This window comes from Oryzias latipes, chromosome 5, assembly GCF_053564925.1.
Source record: "Oryzias latipes strain Hd-rR chromosome 5, Olatipes_Hd-rR_3.1".
In the NCBI taxonomy this organism is placed as follows: domain Eukaryota; kingdom Metazoa; phylum Chordata; class Actinopteri; order Beloniformes; family Adrianichthyidae; genus Oryzias; species Oryzias latipes.
Genome location: NC_136241.1, coordinates 4,493,274 through 4,515,970, shown reverse-complemented (window position 1 = coordinate 4,515,970; position 22,697 = coordinate 4,493,274). Strand labels below are relative to the sequence as shown.

General features: G+C 42.4%; 1 protein-coding gene across 3 annotated transcripts in view; it reads right to left on the bottom strand.

Moving 5' to 3' along the window:
• LOC101169686 (sodium-coupled neutral amino acid transporter 3) overlaps window positions 1-22,697 on the bottom strand; it is a 74,839-nt gene that overhangs the window by 27,405 nt on the left and 24,737 nt on the right. For 2 of the 3 annotated variants that reach the window (XM_023954726.2, XM_078946869.1), the window contains exons 2-8: window positions 15,376-15,579; window positions 13,569-13,610; window positions 13,308-13,401; window positions 13,101-13,216; window positions 468-541; window positions 277-369; window positions 107-188 (exon numbers count right to left, since the gene is read on the bottom strand). In XM_023954726.2, coding sequence (XP_023810494.1) covers window positions 107-188; window positions 277-369; window positions 468-541; window positions 13,101-13,216; window positions 13,308-13,401; window positions 13,569-13,610; window positions 15,376-15,512 — 638 coding nt within the window. In that variant the 5' untranslated portion in view covers window positions 15,513-15,579. The remainder of the gene's footprint in view (window positions 1-106; window positions 189-276; window positions 370-467; window positions 542-13,100; window positions 13,217-13,307; window positions 13,402-13,568; window positions 13,611-15,375; window positions 15,580-22,697) is intronic. The other variant, XM_023954727.2, reaches the window with a different exon arrangement.

Here is a 22,697-nt window from a genome sequence, read left to right as displayed (position 1 = left end):
ACGTTTCAGAATATGTCGGCAAACATTTGAGTGTTTGCATAATACAGACAAGAGTGCTGACAAAAATACAGACCCTGTGGTCCATGGTACAAAATCAGCTACTCACCCAGCAGGTTTGTCCACCTTCAGGAATGCCTGGATGACCAAAGGAAACTCATACTTGACTATGTAAAGGTAACTGGACATGGCTGTAATAAACAGTATAACAGGAAAGTCAAAAGATGGAGAAAAGCAGAGAACTTGCACAGACAGACAGATGGCTGCATGCGGCCTCACCTCCTATGTTCTGCAGCGTGATCGCAATCCCTGCCGCCATCTTCCCTGGTGTCCCAAAAGCCCTGTAGCCGAGCTGCTCATACGCACGAATACCTGAGCCACAAGCACCACACAACAATGTAATGAGGCATAAAAATGTAAAAACAGCTCTCACTGCATGTTACAGGGTTAAGTTAGCTGCTTGTACATACCTACAATACCAGATGACTTTAGCAGTAAATGGATGGAGTATGACGAAAGGACTGCTACCACTGTCAGGAGAACCCTGAAACATATGCAACAAGTATGAAAAAATATTAATACAACTTACTACTTTAATCATCACATAGATTAAAAAAAGGTAAATTGTTGTTCATAATAACTCTTTAAAGGCTCTTATTGCAGCTGCAGTGTTTGGATGTAAAGATTGCACCACCAAACTCCACATCACTTGTGCGTGTTAGTCCAGCTGAGCCACAGAGGTGATCCCACCCGCCCTTCTGCCCTCACTCACTGTGACCCACACACAAACACCAGATGGACTTTCAAAGACGAAATAAAGGAAGACAAAAGCGCTTATTGTTCCCGCTTCCTCCTCAATCAGCAGTGGTTGAATAATCCATCAGAAATAATCCAATTTCAATTGTATTCCTCTTTATGTCACCAAATCTAAAATAAGCTACTTTAATATCAAATTCGCACAAATTTAACAAAAGCTTGTGTTGGCTGGGGTTACATATTTACATTTTAAAAGCCTCAGCTTTTAAACTTTAACTGATTTTAAAAGTGTCTCACTTGGCCTTGCGAACCTGTTAGCACACATTGCAATCACAGAAATCAAGTCCATTCAGAAATAACATTTTTACTAGAATTTAGATTTATGTGCAGAACAGCTGGGCACGCACACACCTATTACATGTCTCATTCATGGCTATTTCAACGTTTGCTGCTATAGAAATGCATCATGCATCGTACAGACATCGACTCCTGGCCTGTTCCACGTCGACTTTCCAGCAGCGAATGCTCCCATCAGGCCTGCGCGCTGTTATTTTGGTGGATCTAAATTGTCCCAAGTTGGGTTTTGATTTGTAAGATTGTTCAAAAATGATGCTCTGATTGTTCTAAGTAAATATGCTGTTTACACAGGAAGTTGTATTTATATGTTAGATTATTACATTGATGCAAGTTTCGGAGACTTTTTAAACCCCAGGTAGATTTCAAGAGAAGTGTTTGCTAGTTTTTGTGATTACTAGTCGTCTGTGAACAAAAACACAAATAAAACTAACAGTAGAATTGCTGAAGGGTGTTGTGGTAATGATGTCACAGCGCTCTCGCCTTGCAGCAAGAAGGCCCTGGTTCAAATCCTGGCTGTGACCTTCCTACATGTTCTCGTGTGGTGTGGGTTTGCTTCATAGGTCAATTGAAGATAAGAGATGTGTGACCGTGGTCCTGCAACAGACTGATGAGTTGCTCAGAGGGGGGGGGCAGGCTGTACCCTGCCTTCCCTCGACAGTAGCTGGGTTGACTGCCGCTCCCTAAAAAGGGATTCAGCAGGTTCTGAAGATTGATGAATGAATGGATGGCGTGTTTATTGTACATCCATTACATTTTTTAAAAATACTCTAGTACACACCTGAAAATATGTCAAGATTAGATGTCTAAATGTGTAGGAGTCCTCTATGTGTAGATATCTTTCAGAACACTACTGGTAGACTACTAATAGAGTAACAAATAGAGTTGTCTTAGATGTCCAGAAGACATCAATCTTAGTTGTCTAATAGACATCTTGTGTCTGGCAAGTTAGGGCATTTTATTGTGCAATATCATGCGTAATTATATTTCAATATTTAAGCCAAATTTCAGGATTTTTTTTCCTTACAGTGAACTTGACGGACTTTCAAGAATGAAGTCTTGATCTGGTAGCTTTCTCTGACCCACCTCACTGCACTGCACTGTATCTCCTTGTTTCCATGGGCAACACTCCCTTTCGCTCTCACAAATGCACGCTCTCCATCGTTTCTCCTCAATGAAAGGCCAGGCAGCTCGTCTGTTACCTCGCCTTTGACTCTTGGTAAGTGAACCTTTTGTGTGCATGTTGTATTCCTTCCTACAAACTGTGTGGAAGAACGCTGACCTGACTTGCGGGAGAGGGGTCATTCAAATGGCAGTGGGAGGACAGATCTGCTGACAGTTAGACATGCCGACACACTCTGCAGGCAGATTTCCACCCCGCTACATTCCTGCCCAGACCGGGGTCGCTGACCCACCGATCTGAACCCACAACCATTAGAAACATCAGGCCACAGAGCAAACAGATGAAAAGGGCATTTCAAGAGGAAAAGACAGACAGGATTTGATCATTTACATTTAAACATTTTGCTAAAAAGAGAGAATATTGGGCAAAATAAAAAAACTAAATCAGCATTTAGTGTATAAAAAATTATTATATCACTGATTTGTTAGAGTCAGAGCAAAACATGTCCCACATAGAAAAGTCTTATTTATATTAAAAAATAACCAAAAAGGATTAGCATCCTAAATAAATTAGATGTAAAGGAATTGGGATTACTGGTGTAGAGTTTGTCCTTTTACTGAAATATATTAAGAGTTGTTTGACACCCTATGCTATTTATCTTGTCCTCGACAAGAGGTCACAAAGGTCACCGGAATCAAAAAACCTCAAAAGTCTTTATAATTGTGAAAACATTTATATTAAATTGCAGATAGCGGTTAAAAATGTATAAAACAATGAATATTGACAAGGCAGAACACAGGACTGGACTCAGATGCAGAGCTTAAGGATTTAATTTCTTGAATCAAGAGAAGAGCTAGCTTTGGCAGGTGAAAGCACATGACAAACAGGCACAGGACAAAGGGAAACACAGGCTATAAATACATGAGGAGGGGAGGCACAGGTGGGAATGATCAGGGATGATGAGGCAGACACAGGTGTGGGGAGCAGACACAGCAGGAAGGGGAAGGTCTGGAACGAGAGGTAGGTTAGACTTTCAAAACAAAACAGGAAACCCCACACGAGACAACAGGAAACTTGACGAGACATGACAGAACCCCCCCCTTAAGGACCGACTCCTGACGGTCCAGGAGCCCCAGACCTAAAGAAATCCGTCAGGAGCGACTTGTCCACAATAAAGCGTTCCGGAATCCACTGTCGCTCCTCCGGACCGTATCCCTTCCAGTCCACCAGGAACTGGCGACCCCGGCCCCGCTTCCGGACAGCCAGAATCTTCTCCACCGTGTACACCGGACCACCCCCCACCATTCTGGGCGGAGGGGGTGGCTCCGAGGGAGGCATCAGGGAACTGTCCACCACCGGCTTCACCTTGCTGACATGGAATGTGGGATGGACCCGGAGGGACCGGGGCAGCCGAAGGCGGACCGCTGCTGGGTTGATGACCTTGGAGACAGGAAACGGACCCACGAACCTTGGAGCCAATTTCCGACTTGGAACGTGCAGGTTGAGGTCCTTGGTCGAGAGCCAGACCTTCTGACCGGGACGGTAGGTGGGAGCGGGACGCCTTCGGCGGTCAGCGGCTGCCTTGACCCTGTCCTGTTGCCGAACCAGGACCTGCCGGGCAGCCTCCCAGATGCGACGGCAGCGGCGGACCAGGGCGTGGACCGACGGAACTGCAACATCGGGTTCCAAGGCTGCAAACAGGGGTGGCTCGTAACCGAAGACACACTTGAAGGGCGAGATGCCGGTAGCTGAGGTGGGCAGGGTGTTGTGCGCATACTCAACCCAGATCAAGTGCCTGCTCCATGTTGAGGGGTTCTGAGAGACCAAGCACCGGAGGCCGGTTTCCAGCTGTTGATTGAGACGTTCAGTCTGGCCATTGGATTCGGGATGGTAACCCGAGGTCAAGCTGACCGTGGCACCGATGAGCCGGCAGAACTCCTTCCAGAACCGGGACACGAATTGAGGTCCCCGGTCTGACACAATGTCCTTCGGGAAACCGTGGTACCTCACAATTTGGTTCATGATGATCTCTGCCGTGCCTTTAGCTGAAGGCAGTCTAGGCAGGGCGATGAACCTGACCATCTTTGAGAACCTGTCCACGACCGTAAGAACAGTGGTGTGACCACGTGAGACAGGAAGGCCGGTGACGAAGTCCATGGAGATGTCCGCCCACGGTCTGGAAGGTACAGGAAGGGGTTGTAGGAGCCCCATGCGACGACTGGTGGAAGACTTGTTCCTGGCACAGACTGAACAGGCAGAAACGTACTCCCGGACCTCCGGCTCCATGCGAGGCCACCAGAACCTCCGAGAGATGGCGTGCATGGTCCGCCTAACTCCCGGATGACAGGAAAGCAGTGAGGTGTGGGCCCAGTGGATCACCCTAGAGCGCAGTGTCGGGGGTACAAATAGGCGATTCCTTGGGCAACCACTGGGCGTTTGCACCCCACTGTTAGCCTGCATTACCTCAGATTCTATCTGCCAAGACACCGCTCCAACCACACAAGTCAGTGGAAGAATAGGTTCAGGTTCTTTGGCAACAGGCGCGGGGTCGAACTGACGAGACAGGGCATCCGGCTTCACGTTCTTGGACCCCGGCCTGTAAGAAAGGGAAAAAGAAAAACGATCAAAAAAGAGTCTCCATCGGGCCTGGCGAGCATTAAGTCTCTTGGCAGTCCTGATATACTCAAGGTTTCTATGATCGGTCCAGACAATGAAAGGGTGCTCCGCACCCTCCAGCCAGTGCCGCCACTCCTCCAGAGCCACCTTGACCGCCAACAGCTCCCGGTTGCCGATGTCGTAGTTGCGTTCAGCCTGCGAGAGGCGCCGGGACAGGAACGCACAGGGATGGACCTTCCCATCCAGCTCCGACCGCTGTGATAGGACGGCCCCTAACCCTTCATTGGAGGCGTCAACCTCCACGATGAACTGACGGTGTGGATCAGGCATAATGAGCAGTGGAGCTGATGTGAAGCGGCGTTTCAACGCCCGGAAAGCGGTCTCGGCCGCAGGCGTCCACCGGTACTGCACCCGTGGGGACGTGAGGGCATGGAGGGGTGCTGCAATTGAGCTAAAACCCCGGATAAAGCGTCTATAAAAGTTCGCAAAGCCTAGGAACTGCTGCAGCTTCTTTCGGCTGTCAGGTGTCGGCCAGTCCCTGACTGCGCTGACCTTGGCTGGATCCATCTTTACCGCCCCTGCTGACACAACAAAACCTAGGAAGGTGACGGTGGAAACGTGGAACTCACTCTTTTCGGCTTTGACGTAAAGGTGGTTATCTAGAAGTCGCTGGAGGACTGCGGAGACATGGGAGACATGAGAGTCCAGGTCCGGGGAGTAAATCAAGATGTCATCCAAATAAACATACACAAAATGATCCAAGAAGTCCCTGAGGACATCATTGATCATGGCCTGGAAAACGGCGGGGGCGTTAGTGAGTCCAAAGGGCATGACCCGGTATTCATAGTGGCCTCTTGGGGTGTTGAACCCTGTTTTCCACTCGTCCCCCTCTCTGATCCTGACCAAATGATAGGCGTTACGGAGATCGAGCTTAGTAAACACCCTGGCCTGCTGGAGCTGGTCGAAAACAGAGGACATGAGCGGCAACGGATATCTGTTTTTGACGGTTATGTTGTTGAGCGCGCTGTAATCTATGCAGGGTCGAAGGGTCCCATCCTTCTTTCCGACAAAGAAGAACCCGGCACCAGCTGCGGATGAGGATGGACGAATGAGGCCCGCTGCCAGAGATTCGTCAATGTATTTATTAAGCGCCTGGCGTTCCGAAGCTGAGATTGAATACAGGTGTCCTTTAGGAATGATGGATCCCGGAACCAGGTCGATGGCGCAGTCGTAGGGGCGATGGGGTGGAAGGCTCAGAGCCCGGGATTTATTGAAGACCTCAGACAGATGATGGTAACATGAGGGTATTGTGCTCAGGTCAGGGGCCTCTGGACCTGGAGCAGAACGAACAGGAACAGGGTTATTGTCTATGATGGTTCGTTTACCTGCAGCATGGGGACTTTTGTGTCCGTCACATCCTGGCCCCCATTCTAGTATTTTCCCGGTCGCCCAGTCCACCAGGGGATTGTGCTCGCGCAGCCAAGGAAATCCCAGAACCAGCTTCCTAGAGGAGCCCTCAAACAGGTGGAAAGACATGATTTCTGAATGGTTTCCTATGGACAGTTTGAGGGGTTCTGAGACATGAGTGATATTAAAAAGACCCCTCCCATGGAGGCCCCGGGCCTGGATGGGTCTGTCCAGAGGCTGTGGCTTAAGACCTAAGCTGACTGCCAGCTTCCAGTCCATTAGGCTGACATCAGCCCCGGAGTCAATGAGAGCTACGAGAGCTGTGGAGGAGCCGTGGTGGGTCACCACTAATGACGTGAGGCTCCGTGTGCGTCCGTCCATAGCGGAGATCTGACTCACCGTTGCTGTTTTTTTCACGGGGCAGGAGAAAACGGGATGACCAATCTCCCCACAGTAGAAGCACCGGCCCTCCTGCAGGCGTCGCTGTCGTTCCTCCGCCGAAAGTCGTGTCCTTCCCACCTGCATGGGCTCTTCACAGCTGTCCGCCGTGACGGAGGGATGCGGGTCGGCTGAGAATCGGCGGTGGTTTCGTCTTTCCGCGGATTCAGCCCCGCGAGAAGACCCGCCTCCTGATGATCCGCTGCCGCGTCGGGAGACGAGTTCACGGAGTCGGTTATCCGTGCGGATGGCGAGAGCGATCAGAGAGTCGAGACCCTGAGGTAAATCCAACGGAATGAGCTGCTCCTGAATGCGCGGAGCCAGCCCTTTCATGAAGACATCATACAGCGCCACCGAGTTCCACCCGCTCTCGGCTGCTAGGGTGCGGAATCGGATGGCGTAATCGCAGACAGAGTCCCCCCCTTGGCGTATGATGGTGAGCTCACGGGCTTTATCCCGGCTGGTTGACACCGGGTCGAAAGTGTTCTGAAGCGCCTCCTGGAAGGCGATGAGAGATGAGCAGAGCGGGGAGTCACGAGCCCACTCAGCCATGGCCCATGCACGAGCCCTCCCCGCTAGATGGGAGATCATGAAGGCGATTCTGGCTCTGTCAGAAACGAAGGCATGGGGTGAATGTTCATAATGAATAGAACAATCAGTGAGGAAGGGCTTACACAGTCCAGGTTCTCCAGAGTAACGATCGGGAGGGGCGAGCTTGATTTCCTGGCTCCTGACAGGCATGGAGGTAGGAGGAACTGGGATGGAAGCAGAGGGTCCTGGAGGAGGGATTGTCCAGGGGGAACTTGAACGGAGGTCTTGAACTTGGGTAGAGACCTGAACCATATGAGACGCCAGGGCCTTCTGGAAGTCCTCCTGTTGAGAAAGGCGGGCTTCCAGGCGTTGCAGGATGGATGTTAAACTACTGCTCTCTGCTGAGTCCATTCTGGCCTGTTTGTACTGACAAGGCAGAACACAGGACTGGACTCAGATGCAGAGCTTAAGGATTTAATTTCTTGAATCAAGAGAAGAGCTAGCTTTGGCAGGTGAAAGCACATGACAAACAGGCACAGGACAAAAGGAAACACAGGCTATAAATACATGAGGAGGGGAGGCACAGGTGGGAATGATCAGGGATGATGAGGCAGACACAGGTGTGGGGAGCAGACACAGCAGGAAGGGGAAGGTCTGGAACGAGAGGTAGGTTAGACTTTCAAAACAAAACAGGAAACCCCACACGAGACAACAGGAAACTTGACGAGACATGACAGAATATCATGAAAATCTAAAATTATTTTCCATAAAAATCAAACTTGTGTGCTTTGCTCTCATCAGATTTTTAAGGAATATGAATTTAATCCGGGGAAAATGAGATCAGTTGTATTCCAGAGGAGCTGTTTTTAAGTCTCCTAGCTGTGGTGAGTGCAGCAGGGCCACACATGGTCTGTAAGTTTAACATCTTTTGACATTTTAGATGAAAAATGTTCATGTTCCTGTGGTCTCAGCTAAAGCAGGTCAACACCATCACTCCGCTTTAACATTTTTGAAAAACCCCTGTGGCATATGTACTGTATATTAAAATATCAAAAATGAATGAATGAAAAAAAATTGCTGTCTTACAACATGAAAACGTTCTCTTCTTGATAGGAATATTAACAATGTCACTATATTTTCAAGCAAAAATATGCTTTTTGGCACAATATTGATTTATATAAGTCTCATTTAGGACTACGTTTACTGAAAGATCATCAATAACCCTTGAAGTAAAAACATTTTTATGACATGTTTTGAAACCACAATAATTTCTTATTTTTAAAGGCTATTTTAACAGGTTTTAAAGGAATACACCTCTTCAGTGCAAATTAAACAATATAAACGATATACAACATTTGTGTTTTCGTAGTTAAGGTCCTCCTGACAAACCTTAACTTTACCATCACAGACAGCAAACCTTTAGAAAAAGAAGAATGAAGGCAGACATCTCTGTGAAGAAAAATATAAACAAGAACATTCTAATTAGATAAATGAAAAGTCCCAATCATAAAAATATAGAGAAAGGGAATATTAAAAGGGGGGTGGGGGCCTGGACTTGCTCCGGGGGGGTGGTGCTTTCTGGCTCCTCTCTCTCTGTGTGGGGTGGGTGGTGCTGGGCCTGGGGTGTCGGCGCCTCCGGGGATGGGGCCCCTGGGCTGGGGGGACCTGGCCCCTATGCTGGGGGGGTTGGGGGACAGCTGTTTGACCACCGCGGGACAGTCTACCAGCTGTCCCCAACTTACCCCCTTCCTCATATAACCTCATATTAGGGTGAGGGGATGGGGGGTTTAGCCTGCGATGTGTCTTTAGGGGGGGAGCTACTTGGCAGTGGTCCCCCTCCCATGGTTGCCGTATGGAGTGGCCCCCCCTCTTTCGGTTTTATTTGCACCTTAGACATCTAGGGCCCTTGGTAGGGGGGGTGCTTGGACATCACTGCCAGCAAGCAGCAGATGTCCTCCTGGCACCCTACCCGCCAATTCTAACCGCACCTTAGACATTTAGGGTGGGGAGGGTGAGGGGACATCACTGTGAGTAATCAGGAGATGTCCCTTCAGTGCCCTACCCGCCAGTTTTAACTGCACCCCCCTTAGTATACACACCCTTTACTCCTCAAAATATACATTCAAACATAAACACACACACATGCACACACACACCCTCAAAAACACGCACACACATTTTGCAAGGATGGTGGGACCTATCTACCTACCTTCTATCCGCGCGGGGGGGGGGGTCGGTCACATTACACCTGAGCCGGGGGTGTCCGTGTCCCTGTGGGGTTCTGGTCCTTGCTCCTGAGCGCTGGGCCCTGCCAAATTTCCAACTGTGGCCGAGCCTGGTCGGGCCATGTTTACAACACCCCTTGTGGGCCCCCCCTTTTCCCCGGGGTGCTGCCCTCCTGGGCGGGGCCGGCTGGCCCCTGCCTTGCTCCTCCCTGGACCAACCGTGGGCCGGGTGGGTGGCTGCCTGGAGTGCGGAGCGGGTCTCCCTTGGGGGGTCCTGGCTCGTACCTGGGGTAGGGGCGGGGGGATGCCCAGAACTCCTGGGTGGTGATGGGATGCTCGTCTGGGGCTGTGGGCACCCTTCTCGGGTGGGGCCCTGCGTTGGGCTCTCCTGGCGTGGCGGGGGCTGCTCTCCTGGTTGGGCTGGGGAGGCGCTCTCTTTCCCTCCGTGCCTCCCTGCTCTCTGGCTCTGGGGGCCTCGCGGCAGTCCTGCTGGCCCTGGCCTGGGTGGCGGATGTGGTCGCCCGGGGGGCGGTTGTTCCCTGCTTGCTGCCGTGTGGCGTTGGGGGGTTCCGACTGCCGCTGCTGCTGCGGCGGGGGTCTTGGTGTGGGGGTGGCTGGGTGCTCCTCCTCCTTCTTTTCACATTCCACCATCCATTTTAGAAGAACATAAACACTCACCTGAGCACAGGTGTTAGCTCACCTTTGCACTAATAGTTTGCGTGATAGAATGAATGAAATATTTCACACTAGTTGGTTTAAAGGCATAAGTATGCGTGTGAACACTATCTGTTTCGTGTACATGTTGACATGTGGACATTTTTGCAGCTAGCAGGTGTGTTGATAACATTTGAGTGTGTGTGTGGACAGGCCCCGCCCTTTTTGTACTACATTAGAACCTCCGTAATGAGAAACAACCAGTAAACTTGTTCCTCTATGCTGCTTCATGGTCTTATCTCCCCCCCTCCTATTATCACCCTCCTACCCCCTCTCTCTAACATCCCTCTCTCTTCTTCCCTCCTTTCCTTTTCCGTCCGGTCCAACATCAAAGATTTTCAAACATGATTGAAATTAATAAAGTTTGGCCTCAATTACGAAAGGGGTTTATTCAGACATACCTTTGGTTTGTCTGAAGATTAATAACCCCTCTTGTTAAAGTAGAACATGTCCAACACAAGAGGCCCTCAGCTCTCATCCGCCTGCCCAGCTGTTGGACAGGACAAGTTTAAAAAAAAAAACAAAGAGAAAAATCAACCAAAAATACTATTTAGAATTCTGTTGTTGTTTTTAAATCAGTTTTTTAAAATGTAAAACATTCTTTAAAAACATTCAAAGATGTATCAATAAATTCCATTGTTTAATTTAAAGTGTAGAAATAATCTGTTAAAACCTTCATGAATGCCTGCTACCATTGTCCACAGGTTTTTTTTTTTGTTTTTTTTTTGCATATACATATAATCCACAATTTTTTTTTTGTTGCATCTCCTGCAAGAAACAGGTTTGTCTCATTTGGGGTTCTCTGTCTGTGTTCGGCCTTTATACTTGCAGCAGGCTTATGAAAATTCAATTGGGGCAAACGCGAGCCTGGAGTATAACATGCAAACAGATAAAACTGCTAGCATGTTTGAGCTAAAATGGAGTCTGTTTTGCTGTTGAGTGATGAGTTTCCCTTTAATACATGTTTTTGCATTTTTGTTCAATATACGTTTTTACATACATTTGATAATTCTACAGGTAAACAAACCGATTTGACAGCTACAAACCTCTTAAACAAGCAAACATGTTAAAACCCAAATCCCTTCATTTCACTGGGCAGCCTTAAAGCTGGGAACATTGAAGAAGCACGTCTGTGTCTCATTTAGATTCCACAATCATAAATCTTTTCTAAAAGGTTTGTAATCTTATCAACAACAAAGAAAACTACAAGAAAATAAAAGTCCTGAGAAGCTGTGAAAATGTCCTGGCAAAAGGCAAAAGACCATATTGTTAAAAATTAGAGGCTCCTATAAATACATTTAAAGTGCAAACTTCTAATGCACTAAGTATGGTTAAACAAGAGAAAATAAAGCTGTCCACAGGTAAATCCAAAAGTTTGAATGTACCCTTTTTTCCGGACTATAAGTCGCACCAGCCCAAAAATGCATTATAAAGTAGAAAAAAACACAGATAAGTCGCACTGGACTATAAGTCACATTTTGACGGGAAATTTATTTGACAAAATCTGAGACCAAGAACTAGTAACTTGCACAACATCATATGACACAATCATAGCAGACTGTTTATCTCATAATTTCACAGTAATTCTTTCTCAAACTTATTTATTTATTCTTTTCATGAAGCATCATTGGCCAACTAATACTCTGTTTTCATCCTGTATTTGTAGAAACAGTTGTCATTTTTATTGCATTTCTGAATCTGTGAAATCATTGGAAAATATTCTATTTTCCAATGATTTCACAGCCAGATGTTACTGTAAAAAAAAAGTTTGCTGATTCTCTGAGTCACTTAACATACTCTTAACACTTAACATACCTCATACATCAAATTTAGCCAGGAACATCATCTCTGTTCCTCACAAATGAAAATAACAGGAGGGTTAACAATGTTTTTATTTTAATTTATTTCTAATTTAAGTCGCTGCGGAGTATAAGTCGCACCCCTTGCCAAACTATGAAAAAAAGGGCGACTTATAGTCCGGAAAATACGGTAGATTATAAACCTACAGACTTGTTTTGTTTAAAAAAATAGAGTTAAAGGGACATTTTCTTTTTTAGGTCAGTCAGATTCCCCCAAAGACTTTTTTGTTTGTTATTTGTTCTCTTCAGAACCAAATGTCTACATGCAAACTTTGACTATGTTCAAGAAGTTTAGATGAATACGAGTAAGTGTTTGAAATGCAAAACAAAGTGCTCAGTGCAGTTCTTAAGTAGACTGTGAGTGATCGAAAATTAAAGTCAGGTGTGTGGCATCCAGAAACTCAGAACTCTGAAGACGGTTCCCGCCGGTGACCAGAGGGGGAGACAGAGCTCTGACTTCTGTCAGAGACCCCCTGGCCTCTGGAAGCGATGGACCCCTACATTGAAGAGGTTTTTAAAAAACGTATAAAAAAAAATAATAATAATATATATATATATATATATATATATATATATACACAAGGATCATTCTTTATGCTTCTGGCTACACAACTGCTTAAGTTCAGTGGTTGATCAATCAACTCTTCACCACAGTTCAGGTACAACATCTTAACATTTTGACTTCTGTAAATTACTTTTTTTTCCATATTGTTTTTCTTTTCACATTTTGGTTTCTGATATTTGATATTTAAATTTAATGTGAGTTTATTATTATTATTATTCGTTTTTCTTTTTAAATTGTCGTTGTGACCTTTAATATGTTTTTGTGTTGAATGATTTATTGATGTGATTTGCATTTGAGGCCACCATACATATCAGTCCATTAAATGGACTCCTGTCGACAGCACATCTGTCCATGAGCATGAAATTTAATTTGGAACAACTGCAAAACAATGATGTGTAGCAGATTTGTGCTGGAAGACAGATGTGAAATTTAAATAGGATTTCTGTTAACACTGATTCAGAAAAGGCCTCTAAGATGCAACCTAAACATGTATCAGATGTTAATGAGGAACTTACAGAAACAAGACGACTCCTGTGTTGGCCATTGCATATGCAAGTCCTAGAATTCCACTTCCCATAATTGCATTGCCCAAGTTGAAGACAGACATCCCAAATGAGGTTTTTCCTTCAAACTGAAACCAGAAAAAAATCGAAAGCAGGTTAAAACTTTGACTACAACTCTGGTGGATGGAGTTCTCCCATGATGCAACAGTGTGAACGTACATCTGTAAAGCGCGTCGTCTTCTTGTCATCAGCACCTGACAAGAACTCCTGGCTCTCTGGAAGGTTGGGGTCTGCATTTTCGGTTCTGTGAGGACTAATCAAAAGGACAACCACATATTACCCAAGATCCATCTCTTCCTCCTAACAGTTCAAAAACTTGTTTGAAACGTTGGCGGGTTTTTTGTTTTTGTTTCACATGAGACACACCTGCAGGTGACACAAACATGAGTGGAACACACACACTTGTTGCCTCATACATACCTAGCACTCTGGGCACTATTGGCGACAGTTTCCTTACAAGCACTGAAGAGCAAAGGTCATCCATCCACAAAGGGGCAGCACAAAGTGGAGAAACACCCACAGTCATCATATATCAAGAGCAACAAGGGACATGGAAATAATCATATGTCTGCTGCTGAGAGATGCTGTCATTAAACCTTCCAGTGGGTGGATAATTCAACTGTTATTATTTCTGGAACAGCACATGAGTTTCTCTGAGATTAAACAGGCCACAGAATGAACAGATAAATGTTCATGTTTGGAGTGTGTAGATTCATTTAAACATGTGCTTTTGTTCTATGCAGTGTTAATGTGTAGTGAACAGGTTGCTATTCATTTTACTTTGACTTTTTTTTCTGAAAGTTGCTTTTCCATCTGTAGCTGTTAACTGTTGTGTTTCCCACTTTATTTCTCTCTGCATTTGAATATTTCATTATCTTTACATGGAAATGTTGAGGTGAATGGTAATGTGGAAGTTGCTGCGTTGATCGTTGATAAAAACAAAGTTCATGGGATGTGAAAATTGACCTGGACTGCTTGAAAGTGTGGTCCCACATTGGATCAAACCTGTTGCCATGAATCAGAGGTAACATTTAATTTAACTAACATTGTAGGACAGTTCATAAAAATAACATCGCAAACAGCAGAAACTAAGAAAAAATGTTACAACATTTTGTAAGTGGTTGGAGTTATCATACCCACGCTGATGAAAATGGTGTTTTTGGTGTTTTTAACATGTTCTTTGGGCATTTTTCTGATGACGGAGGACATTTAGAGGGAGAACATGGAGATTTCTTCATTGAAATCGTTGTGAATAAAATTGTAGTTTGATAAAGCTTGCAGTTGTTACGTAGAGTAAAGCTAGAAGGCTCCATGCTCCGATCTATTAGCAGACAAATAGATCCATGAACGTCTTTGTTTTCCCCGTCTGAGCTGGAATCTGGATCTAAACTGTCCGGCTACAGTATTGCTCGCCATTTTGGGGGGAAGGGGAGCGGGGTTGTTCTCTGCCAAAAGTCCTGCCCACAACTGGAAGCTGAATTTGTAGTGAACTCCTGCCGCTCTGCAGAAACTTTGTCCTAGAAAACGACTTTTCCATTTCCCGTGGTCATTAAAAGACCAAAAATAGATGAAAAGATGATTGGAGTGGGCGCTTGAATACAGAGGTGGAAGCATCATGTGGTGGAGGATTGGTGCACTTCACAAAAGGACGTGAAGCAGAGTCAACAACTAAAGCTTTCTGACAGCTGGTGTCTCGTGTTTTTAGCGATTAGAAAGAAATGAACGTCCAGTGGAGATCAGATGCAACATGAGCGACGGCAGAGCATGGAGGGACAACACAACTGCAATTAAAGCTTCGTTTTGTGAGAGATAGAGATTTAATTAAATGTTTGGGCAGGAGCAAACATGGCCGTGGTGCAGCAGTATCTAATCTGAGTCATAAATCAGATCGCTGTTATTAGGAGAGCAAACAGAATATCTTCTAAACAGTGCTGGTATCACTGTAAGGAGATTATGTTAATATCAGCAGCATCAATGTTGCTGTGCTTTAGACTCAGGCTGGCCAATCAAACAATTATGCTAAAATAGCAGGAACAATCTAATATAGATTTTCTTTAATGACTCTTTAATGACCTGGCATTTCGTTCCTTCTGAAGCTCATTCACATGGAGATTGTGTTTTTTTCCCTTCCATCTGTTTAAAAGAAACCAACTGATGCACTGTCTGTTAAAAACCTTTCCATCCCATTTTGAACATGAAACTGTTTGTGGTTCTCTTCAGTACTCACTTTCCACAGTCCTCTGCTGGTGGGGTTTTTGCCAGCGTTGGGACCTCCTCCCCACCTTCATGGCCTTTCCCATTGGGGATGGCATTCACCTCCACTGGGGGGGAGTCCACATTCTCAGCCGGTTTATCCTCGCTCATGTCTGCTCAGGTTATTCTTGGAATGTGCAAAAGGAGCTGCCTTTGACTTTTAATTTCTTCTGGAGGTCTGCGGAAGAAAAAGAGGCTTTCAGAAATACACCTTACGATAGAAACATTTGCTCCTTTCCTTTTGTGAACAACCAGAAAAGAACATTCAAGTTTCTTCCAATGTTAAATAAAGGTTGAGTAAATTGTGCACATAGTACAAACCAAATGAATATGCGATGGTGAATAAAACACTGGGAAAGAAGAAGAGTATGAATGATAACGTTCACAAGAAGGTGAAAATAAAAAGTAAATATAACTACAAAACCTTAACAAATGCCATTTGTGCAGTTTATAAGTGTTATTAAGTTTACACTTATTAGTTTAAGTGTGTGAATAAAGTGGGTTTTGGGAGCCCATCAGCTGATTTGGCCCCTAAGAAATCCAAAATGAAGACCATCTGATTGAAACAGGTAAGATAAACATGGAAACCATTTGAGAACATATAGTAGTAGTCTTTTTTATTTTGGACTAGTGAAAACAAGTGTAAAATAACAAAATAAGACAAAAATGAGACAAAACAAAACAAAAAAAAAGGCAAGTAAATTATATAAAACAAAACAAGACAAAATTATATAAACACAAGTCCAAAAGAGAGTGAGAAGAAGAAAAATCTTATAAACTCTCACCCCCTTTACCTTAAATCCTTACTTTCCCGACTAAACCCATATTTTCATGAGAGTACATTAAGTCAATCTTTCTTTCATGCACACACACATTCATTCACACCCCTTTGCCAGCTGCCTCCAACCTAAAACCACCAGCAGCAATGTGGGGTTCAGTGTCTTGATCAAGGACACAGAGGCAGGCAAAGCGGGAAATGAACCTCCTTTTGTTATTTTCTTTAAATTAAAAACCAACAAGGGCTTTGAATGCAAAACCTGACACACAAAGACGTTTTAGAGAACCAAATTCAGAAAGTTATAACTAAATAAAACTACGGTGGCCCTGAAGTGCAAACCATTCAACAAATCACTCGATACAAAAACATTTTTAAGATCACAGCAACAATTTAAAAAGCGTATTACATTTTAGAAAACAAAACAAAATTTCAGAAACCAAAACATAAAAAAGAAAACAGAAAAAAAAGAAAAAAAGATTTCAGAAAACAAAATTAATTTCCAGAAAAAAAAAGAAATATTACAAAATGAAAACATTTCAGAAAAAAAATTAATTTCCAGAAAACAAAATGAAATAAAAAATTGAAAAACATTTCAGAAAAAAAATGAAATATTAAAAAATGAAAAACATTTTAAAAAAAAAAGAAAAAGAAAAAAGAAAAACATTTCAGAAAAAAATGAAATATTAAAAAATGAAAAACATTTTAAAAAAAAAAGAAAAAGAAAAAAGAAAAACATTTCAGAAAAAAATGAAATATTAAAAAATGAAAAACATTTCAGAAAAAAAAATGAAATATTAAAAAATGAAAAACATTTTAAAAAAAAAAGAAAAAGAAAAAAGAAAAACATTTCAGAAAAAAATGAAATATTAAAAAATGAAAAACATTTCAGAAAAAAAAATGAAATCTTCAAAAATGAAAAACATTTCCAAACCGGAAGAAGCAGGTACTATGGGACAACGCTGATTGGATGATGTTTGTCAATCATTTGAACTGAAAAGTATTTTAAATGAAGCGATGACGGATTTTATCGTCCAAACAACAATGTACTATAATAATCCACGTATTTCCCATTTACATATTATATCAAAAATGCAGCAAACAGATAATGAAGGTTTAAATTATTTTTTGAATATTTCGTCTGAAGCAGAACGGTCACCCGGAAGTAGTTTGTGCGGATGACGTCCGTTCTGCAGGTAAACAAAGAAAGGGACGGTAAAACGTTAACATAAACGTTAATCTTTGAATATTTAGCGGGTGTGATGACAGAACGCACGCAGAAATATCAACACCAACCAGGGGCCTGTTTCAGAAAGGAGGTTCAACCAACTCTGAGGTTGAACTTGAACTCCGAGTTGGTCAATCGGGAGATTAACAACTCTGAGTTTTCTGTTTCAGAGAAGCTGATCCGAGTAAGATCAATCAACTCTGAGTGGACTGATTCGGAGGTGAGCGTGAGCACCGCGACTATAAGAAGCCATTATCAATGGAGCGCAGATATCACGAGTCACCATGGCAACCGTGAAAAAAAGAGGTCTGCGTATTTTTCGCCAGCTGAACTTGACGTGCTGCTGCAGAGTTACAGTGAATATGAGCACATATTCCAGAAGAAAAGCAACACCGCTGCATCTGCAAAACAGAGACAGTTAGCGTGGAAAACATAGCTGCTCAAGTTAATGCCTAAGTTTGCATTTAAATCATTGTCATAAAATATTGACTGTAATAATTTTTTAAAAAGCGTACGGTGTGAAATAATAAATGGGGATATTTAGGAGTACTTTTGAAGTGTTTTTCCTGGTGTAAATGCATGAAATGCTGCATAGTGTACAGAACCAATCTGGGGGGAAATGCATTTAACGTCGGTAATGTTTAGAGGACTTTCTTGTTAACCTTCCCCTCTTGCAAACGTTGGTCATTTTAATATTAATACATGCAATTGTGTTTTTCAAAGTGAACTTTTTCGGGGTTCACTTCCCGTTCGAAACCCTCAACCTCCAGAGCGGATTAAGAATGACTCCAAAACAGTTATTCTGGGAATGACACCTTCTCTTTATTTAACTAAGTGCTCCGTCCTCCGAACACACAATATATACCGCGCTCTACCCCCCCCCCCCCCCCCATCTGCACCTGCACTCGCCCCTCCCCTTGTCTCTCGTGGATCGCACCCCGCTCAGCACACACACACTGCAACACTACCCTTGTATTGATCAAGTGGTATAGGTTTATATGGGATTAAGAAAGTAAGCAGTGCTAGCAAATTGTGTTTCCAAAAAGTAATTGTTACATTAATCTAATTCAATGTCCCTGATTTCATTTTCACGTAGATGCAATCCTGCAGGAATTAAAAGAACATGGCAGCAGCTAAAAGTGAAAAAAAAAAATCGAGTCTTCTCAAAATCCTCGTAAATGTAATTCTCTACAAATTATTGCAGCCTCCTCGTCTATTGGGTCCTCCAAAAAAGAACAAGCCATTCTTGTCACTTGTCTCTGTGTGACGGACATTTGGGCAATGAAGGTTAAAGCGAAAAATACCGCTTCGTCTTTAAAAAGGGGAGGGGACCGGCATAAACTTTGAGTTTGGAGAATAAAACCTGCTCCCGACCAGGTTAGGTTCACAGCGTAAGTAACCATGGATACTGACTCCGAGTAAAAGTTACCTCTCTTTCAGAAACGGGTTTGACTTACTCTGCTTTCTCTGGTTTAACAAACCTCCCATTCTGAAACAGAAAACCCAGGGTTTCCCTGATTTCAGGGTTAATGCACTCAGAGTTTACACTTAACCTCCTTTCTGAAACAGGCCCCAGGTTTACAAATGTTTCAAAATGTCGTGAGAAGATTCTGTCTAAAGCAGCAGCTGCGAAGAAACGGGTGTTAAAGACGGCGCACATCAGGAAATGCAGTCCCGCCATCCACAGATAAGGTATGGAGGCACATTTGTTTGATCTAATAAATGTAGCGTTAAACGTGATTTCTAGGTGGGTGTTTACAGACAGATCCAAGATCCTTCAGTCATACGTTAATGACAGGTTACCTCATCAGCTGGAGAGGGGGGGTCACGTGGGCAGGATTCTCAGACAGGTGTACCAGCAGCATAAATCAGCAAAGCTGTCAGGTAAACTGCAGCAGTTTGTGTCTCAGAATAACATTTATGAATGCTTCTTATTCACACTATTAAGATCTGTGACTTTAGAGTGTGTCAGTGCACAGAAACATGACAGTAAATGACTGGATGTGCTCATCATCAGACACGTCCAGGTGTGTAACTAAAGGTGAAAAGTCTGTAGTGTAAAATAAATCTTTAAAAAAAACGTTTTAGTCTTTCAGGCAGAGGAGGAATACCAAATTGTTTTAGAATCTATTTTTTATAAGACTGAAATAATGTATTTTATTCTGAGTTTGGTGTTTTGACCCCTCCCTAATGAATTTCTGGTTTAACCCATTTTCTCCTCATTTTGATGAACTCAACTTTTTCCTGAATGAAAGATGAACGGCAGCCGATGTTTTTCTGTCAGGGATTTTTAATTTATTAATTTATCTCTGTCAGGGATTTCAAGAGCTGGAGTCCAGTGCAGAGGAAGCTGCAAGCATGTACGAGCAGGAACTGGGCTCCCTTACCTGTGCATCTTCCTCTGGATGTGATGCTGGGCAGCAATGTGGACAAACCTTTCCTGACATGACTCTTTTTGATATAGTTGTTAAGCACAAACAGACTTTTCCCAGATGCATTTCTTCCTCTAATAAACGTGACTGACAGGTACGCTGAGTAAATGCTGATTGTAAGCGCAACATTTGATTAACTGCATGAAGAAGCCCTTAAAGGAAAATCCACAACCGTTTCTTTGTTTCTGTTATTGAATAACGTATTCATGTTAAGTTTTCAATAAATATACTGCATTGCTATGAAACAAATTTGTTTATTTTCATATCCATTATTACAATCCTCACGTCAGCATTCAGTTTTTTCATTGACAAAAAAACATTTCTAAACAACAGCTTTGAAAATCAAACATCATCTTTGTTAATAAAGCTTTAAAACCTAAAATGGTAAACATGGAAAAACTCCTAAATGAAGCAAGTCTAATATGAACATTTTAAACTGGAGTTTTGCTTAAAGGAACATTAAGTTGTTTGGAGTTGTACAAGTGTTTGATGCGGTTCCTCATAGATGTGATTTCCAGATCATCAGCCGGACACTAAAGCCAGGAATTGTGCTTCGTTTTTCACTCCCCACTGCATCATTTACAACTAATCAGGCTTATGCAGCAGGTTAAAGACTTTTTTTTAAAGGACCTGCAATTTAAAAAAAAAATTAGATATTAAGGTTAAATAATATTTATTGATTACATTGCACATAAATCATGGTGACTTGCCTTTACACTGCACAATGATATGAATGACTTTAGTCTTTTTGTATTCCCATGTAGAGCTGCCATCTGTTCTTCTGCAGCACAAACCTTTCTGGAACTTCGCCTTGAGTAACTTCACCTGCAGAAATATCACATGTTAATTCAATTAAGTATTTTATAAACTTTTAAAGTTCATTTTTAAGTGTCAGTATATGTATATGCATGGTTCAAAAATATACAATGCACTTTAATATTATTTCCCATAAGAACTTGTTTACTGATTTCAGTCTTAAAGTCGATTTTTAGCAACACTGATGCCATATAATTACTGTATAAATCCTAGAATCAGGCTGGCTCGGAGCTTTTTCTCTCATGTTGTCACCGAAAACGGGAACGGCTATCATGTGAAAAAGGTTCGTCTCCATCGGGTTCTTTTTGCGCATGCGCAAGATAAAAAGAAATTATCTTTTCAAAGCAGCACTTTAACATCCTAAAATTAACATCCTTAGAGACATGTGACTGACAAAAGAAAAGATCACAGAATTGATACTTACCTAAAGATGATTGACAGCGTGAACCTCGCAGCCGTAGACATTAGCGCACAGCGTTCAAAGTAAAAGTGCTCACAAACTACTTCCGGGTGACCGTGTGTCAGGCGAAATGTTAAAAAAATAATTTTAAAGTTCATTAACAGTTTGCTGCATTTTTTATTTGATATATAAATGGGAAATACGTGGATTATTATAGTACATTGTTGTTTGGACGATAAAATCCGTCATCGCTTCTTTTAAAATACTTTTCAGTTCAAATGATTGACAAAAATCATCATCCAATCAGCGTTGTCCCATAGTACCTGCCTCTTCCGGTTTGGAAATGTTTTTCATTTTTGAAGATTTCGTTTTGTTTTCTGGAAATTCATTCTGTGTTTTGAAATGTTTTTCATTTTTTAATATTTCATTTTTTTTCTGGAAATTTTTTTTTTCTGAAATGTTTTTCATTTTTTAATATTTCATTTTTTTTCTGGATTTTCTTTTTTCTGAAATGTTTTCATTTTTTATTTCTTTTTTTTCCTGGAAATTAATTTATTTTTCTGAAATGTTTTTTTTTTTTTTGTCATTTTTGTTTTTCAAGTTTTGGTTTCTGAAATTTTGTTTTGTTTTCTAAAATGTAATGCTGCTTTTTAAATTTTTTTTTTTTTTAATTGTTGTTGTGATCTTAAAAATGTTTTTGTATCGAGTGATTTGTTGAATGCTTTGCACTTCAGGGCCACCGTATAAAACAAACTGTAATACACCAAAGTAAAGAATTTCATTTGAACATAAAATAAAAATGGCAAAAACTGTAATTTGGCAAAAAAAAAGGCATGAATAAGGCAAAAATATTCTAACTTTAATAAATTCCTTAAAAGAACTGAAGGTCAGTAAACTGAAACTTTGGAGATCATAGAAGTGAACACAAAATAAATGTTAAAGTTACCTGAAAACATATCCTGAACAAACACAATAAACTCAAATCTGACATCCTAATTTATTTTTTAATGTGTTGTATTATTTCTCAAATTATTCATTTAAAATGATACAATATTATCAAATTGGACATTCTATGGACAAATAAACACAGATAAAGGGGCTTTTACATTTTATTTTGTCATTAACTTGTTTTTTTTCTTTTGCTTAAAAAGTGTCATCTGTGAAACAACTGGAAGATATTAAGTTGAAAAAGAGTAGAAACATGTATAATGTGAATAGGAGAATGACAACCATAAAGCACACACAAGAAAAATCATTCTCACTGAAACATTTATCAAAGAAGAACATTCCATTCTTCCATTCCATGTTTTTCCTTTTATTTTATTCTTTTGGTATTTTTAACAGACGTCCTTATGGCCCCTAATGCCTAAAGTCAGCAAGAGGCTGCAGACATCAACGTCCCAAATCCAAAGTCCTCGACCGAAACCGGAAGTCCCTCCATATTGCTTCAATAAAGGTTTTTTCTACAATTTTCAACACTTTTGTGTTCGTGTTATCGTTAGGGTGAGTTGTATGAATTCTGCTTCTGGCTGATGATGCCAGGTCCCATCGTGTCTGCAGCCAGGTCCCATCTCAAAGTCACGGCACGGTGAGGGTTTTTGTAACAAACTTTCTGTGCTTCTTTCTAGCTTCTCAGAACAAAACC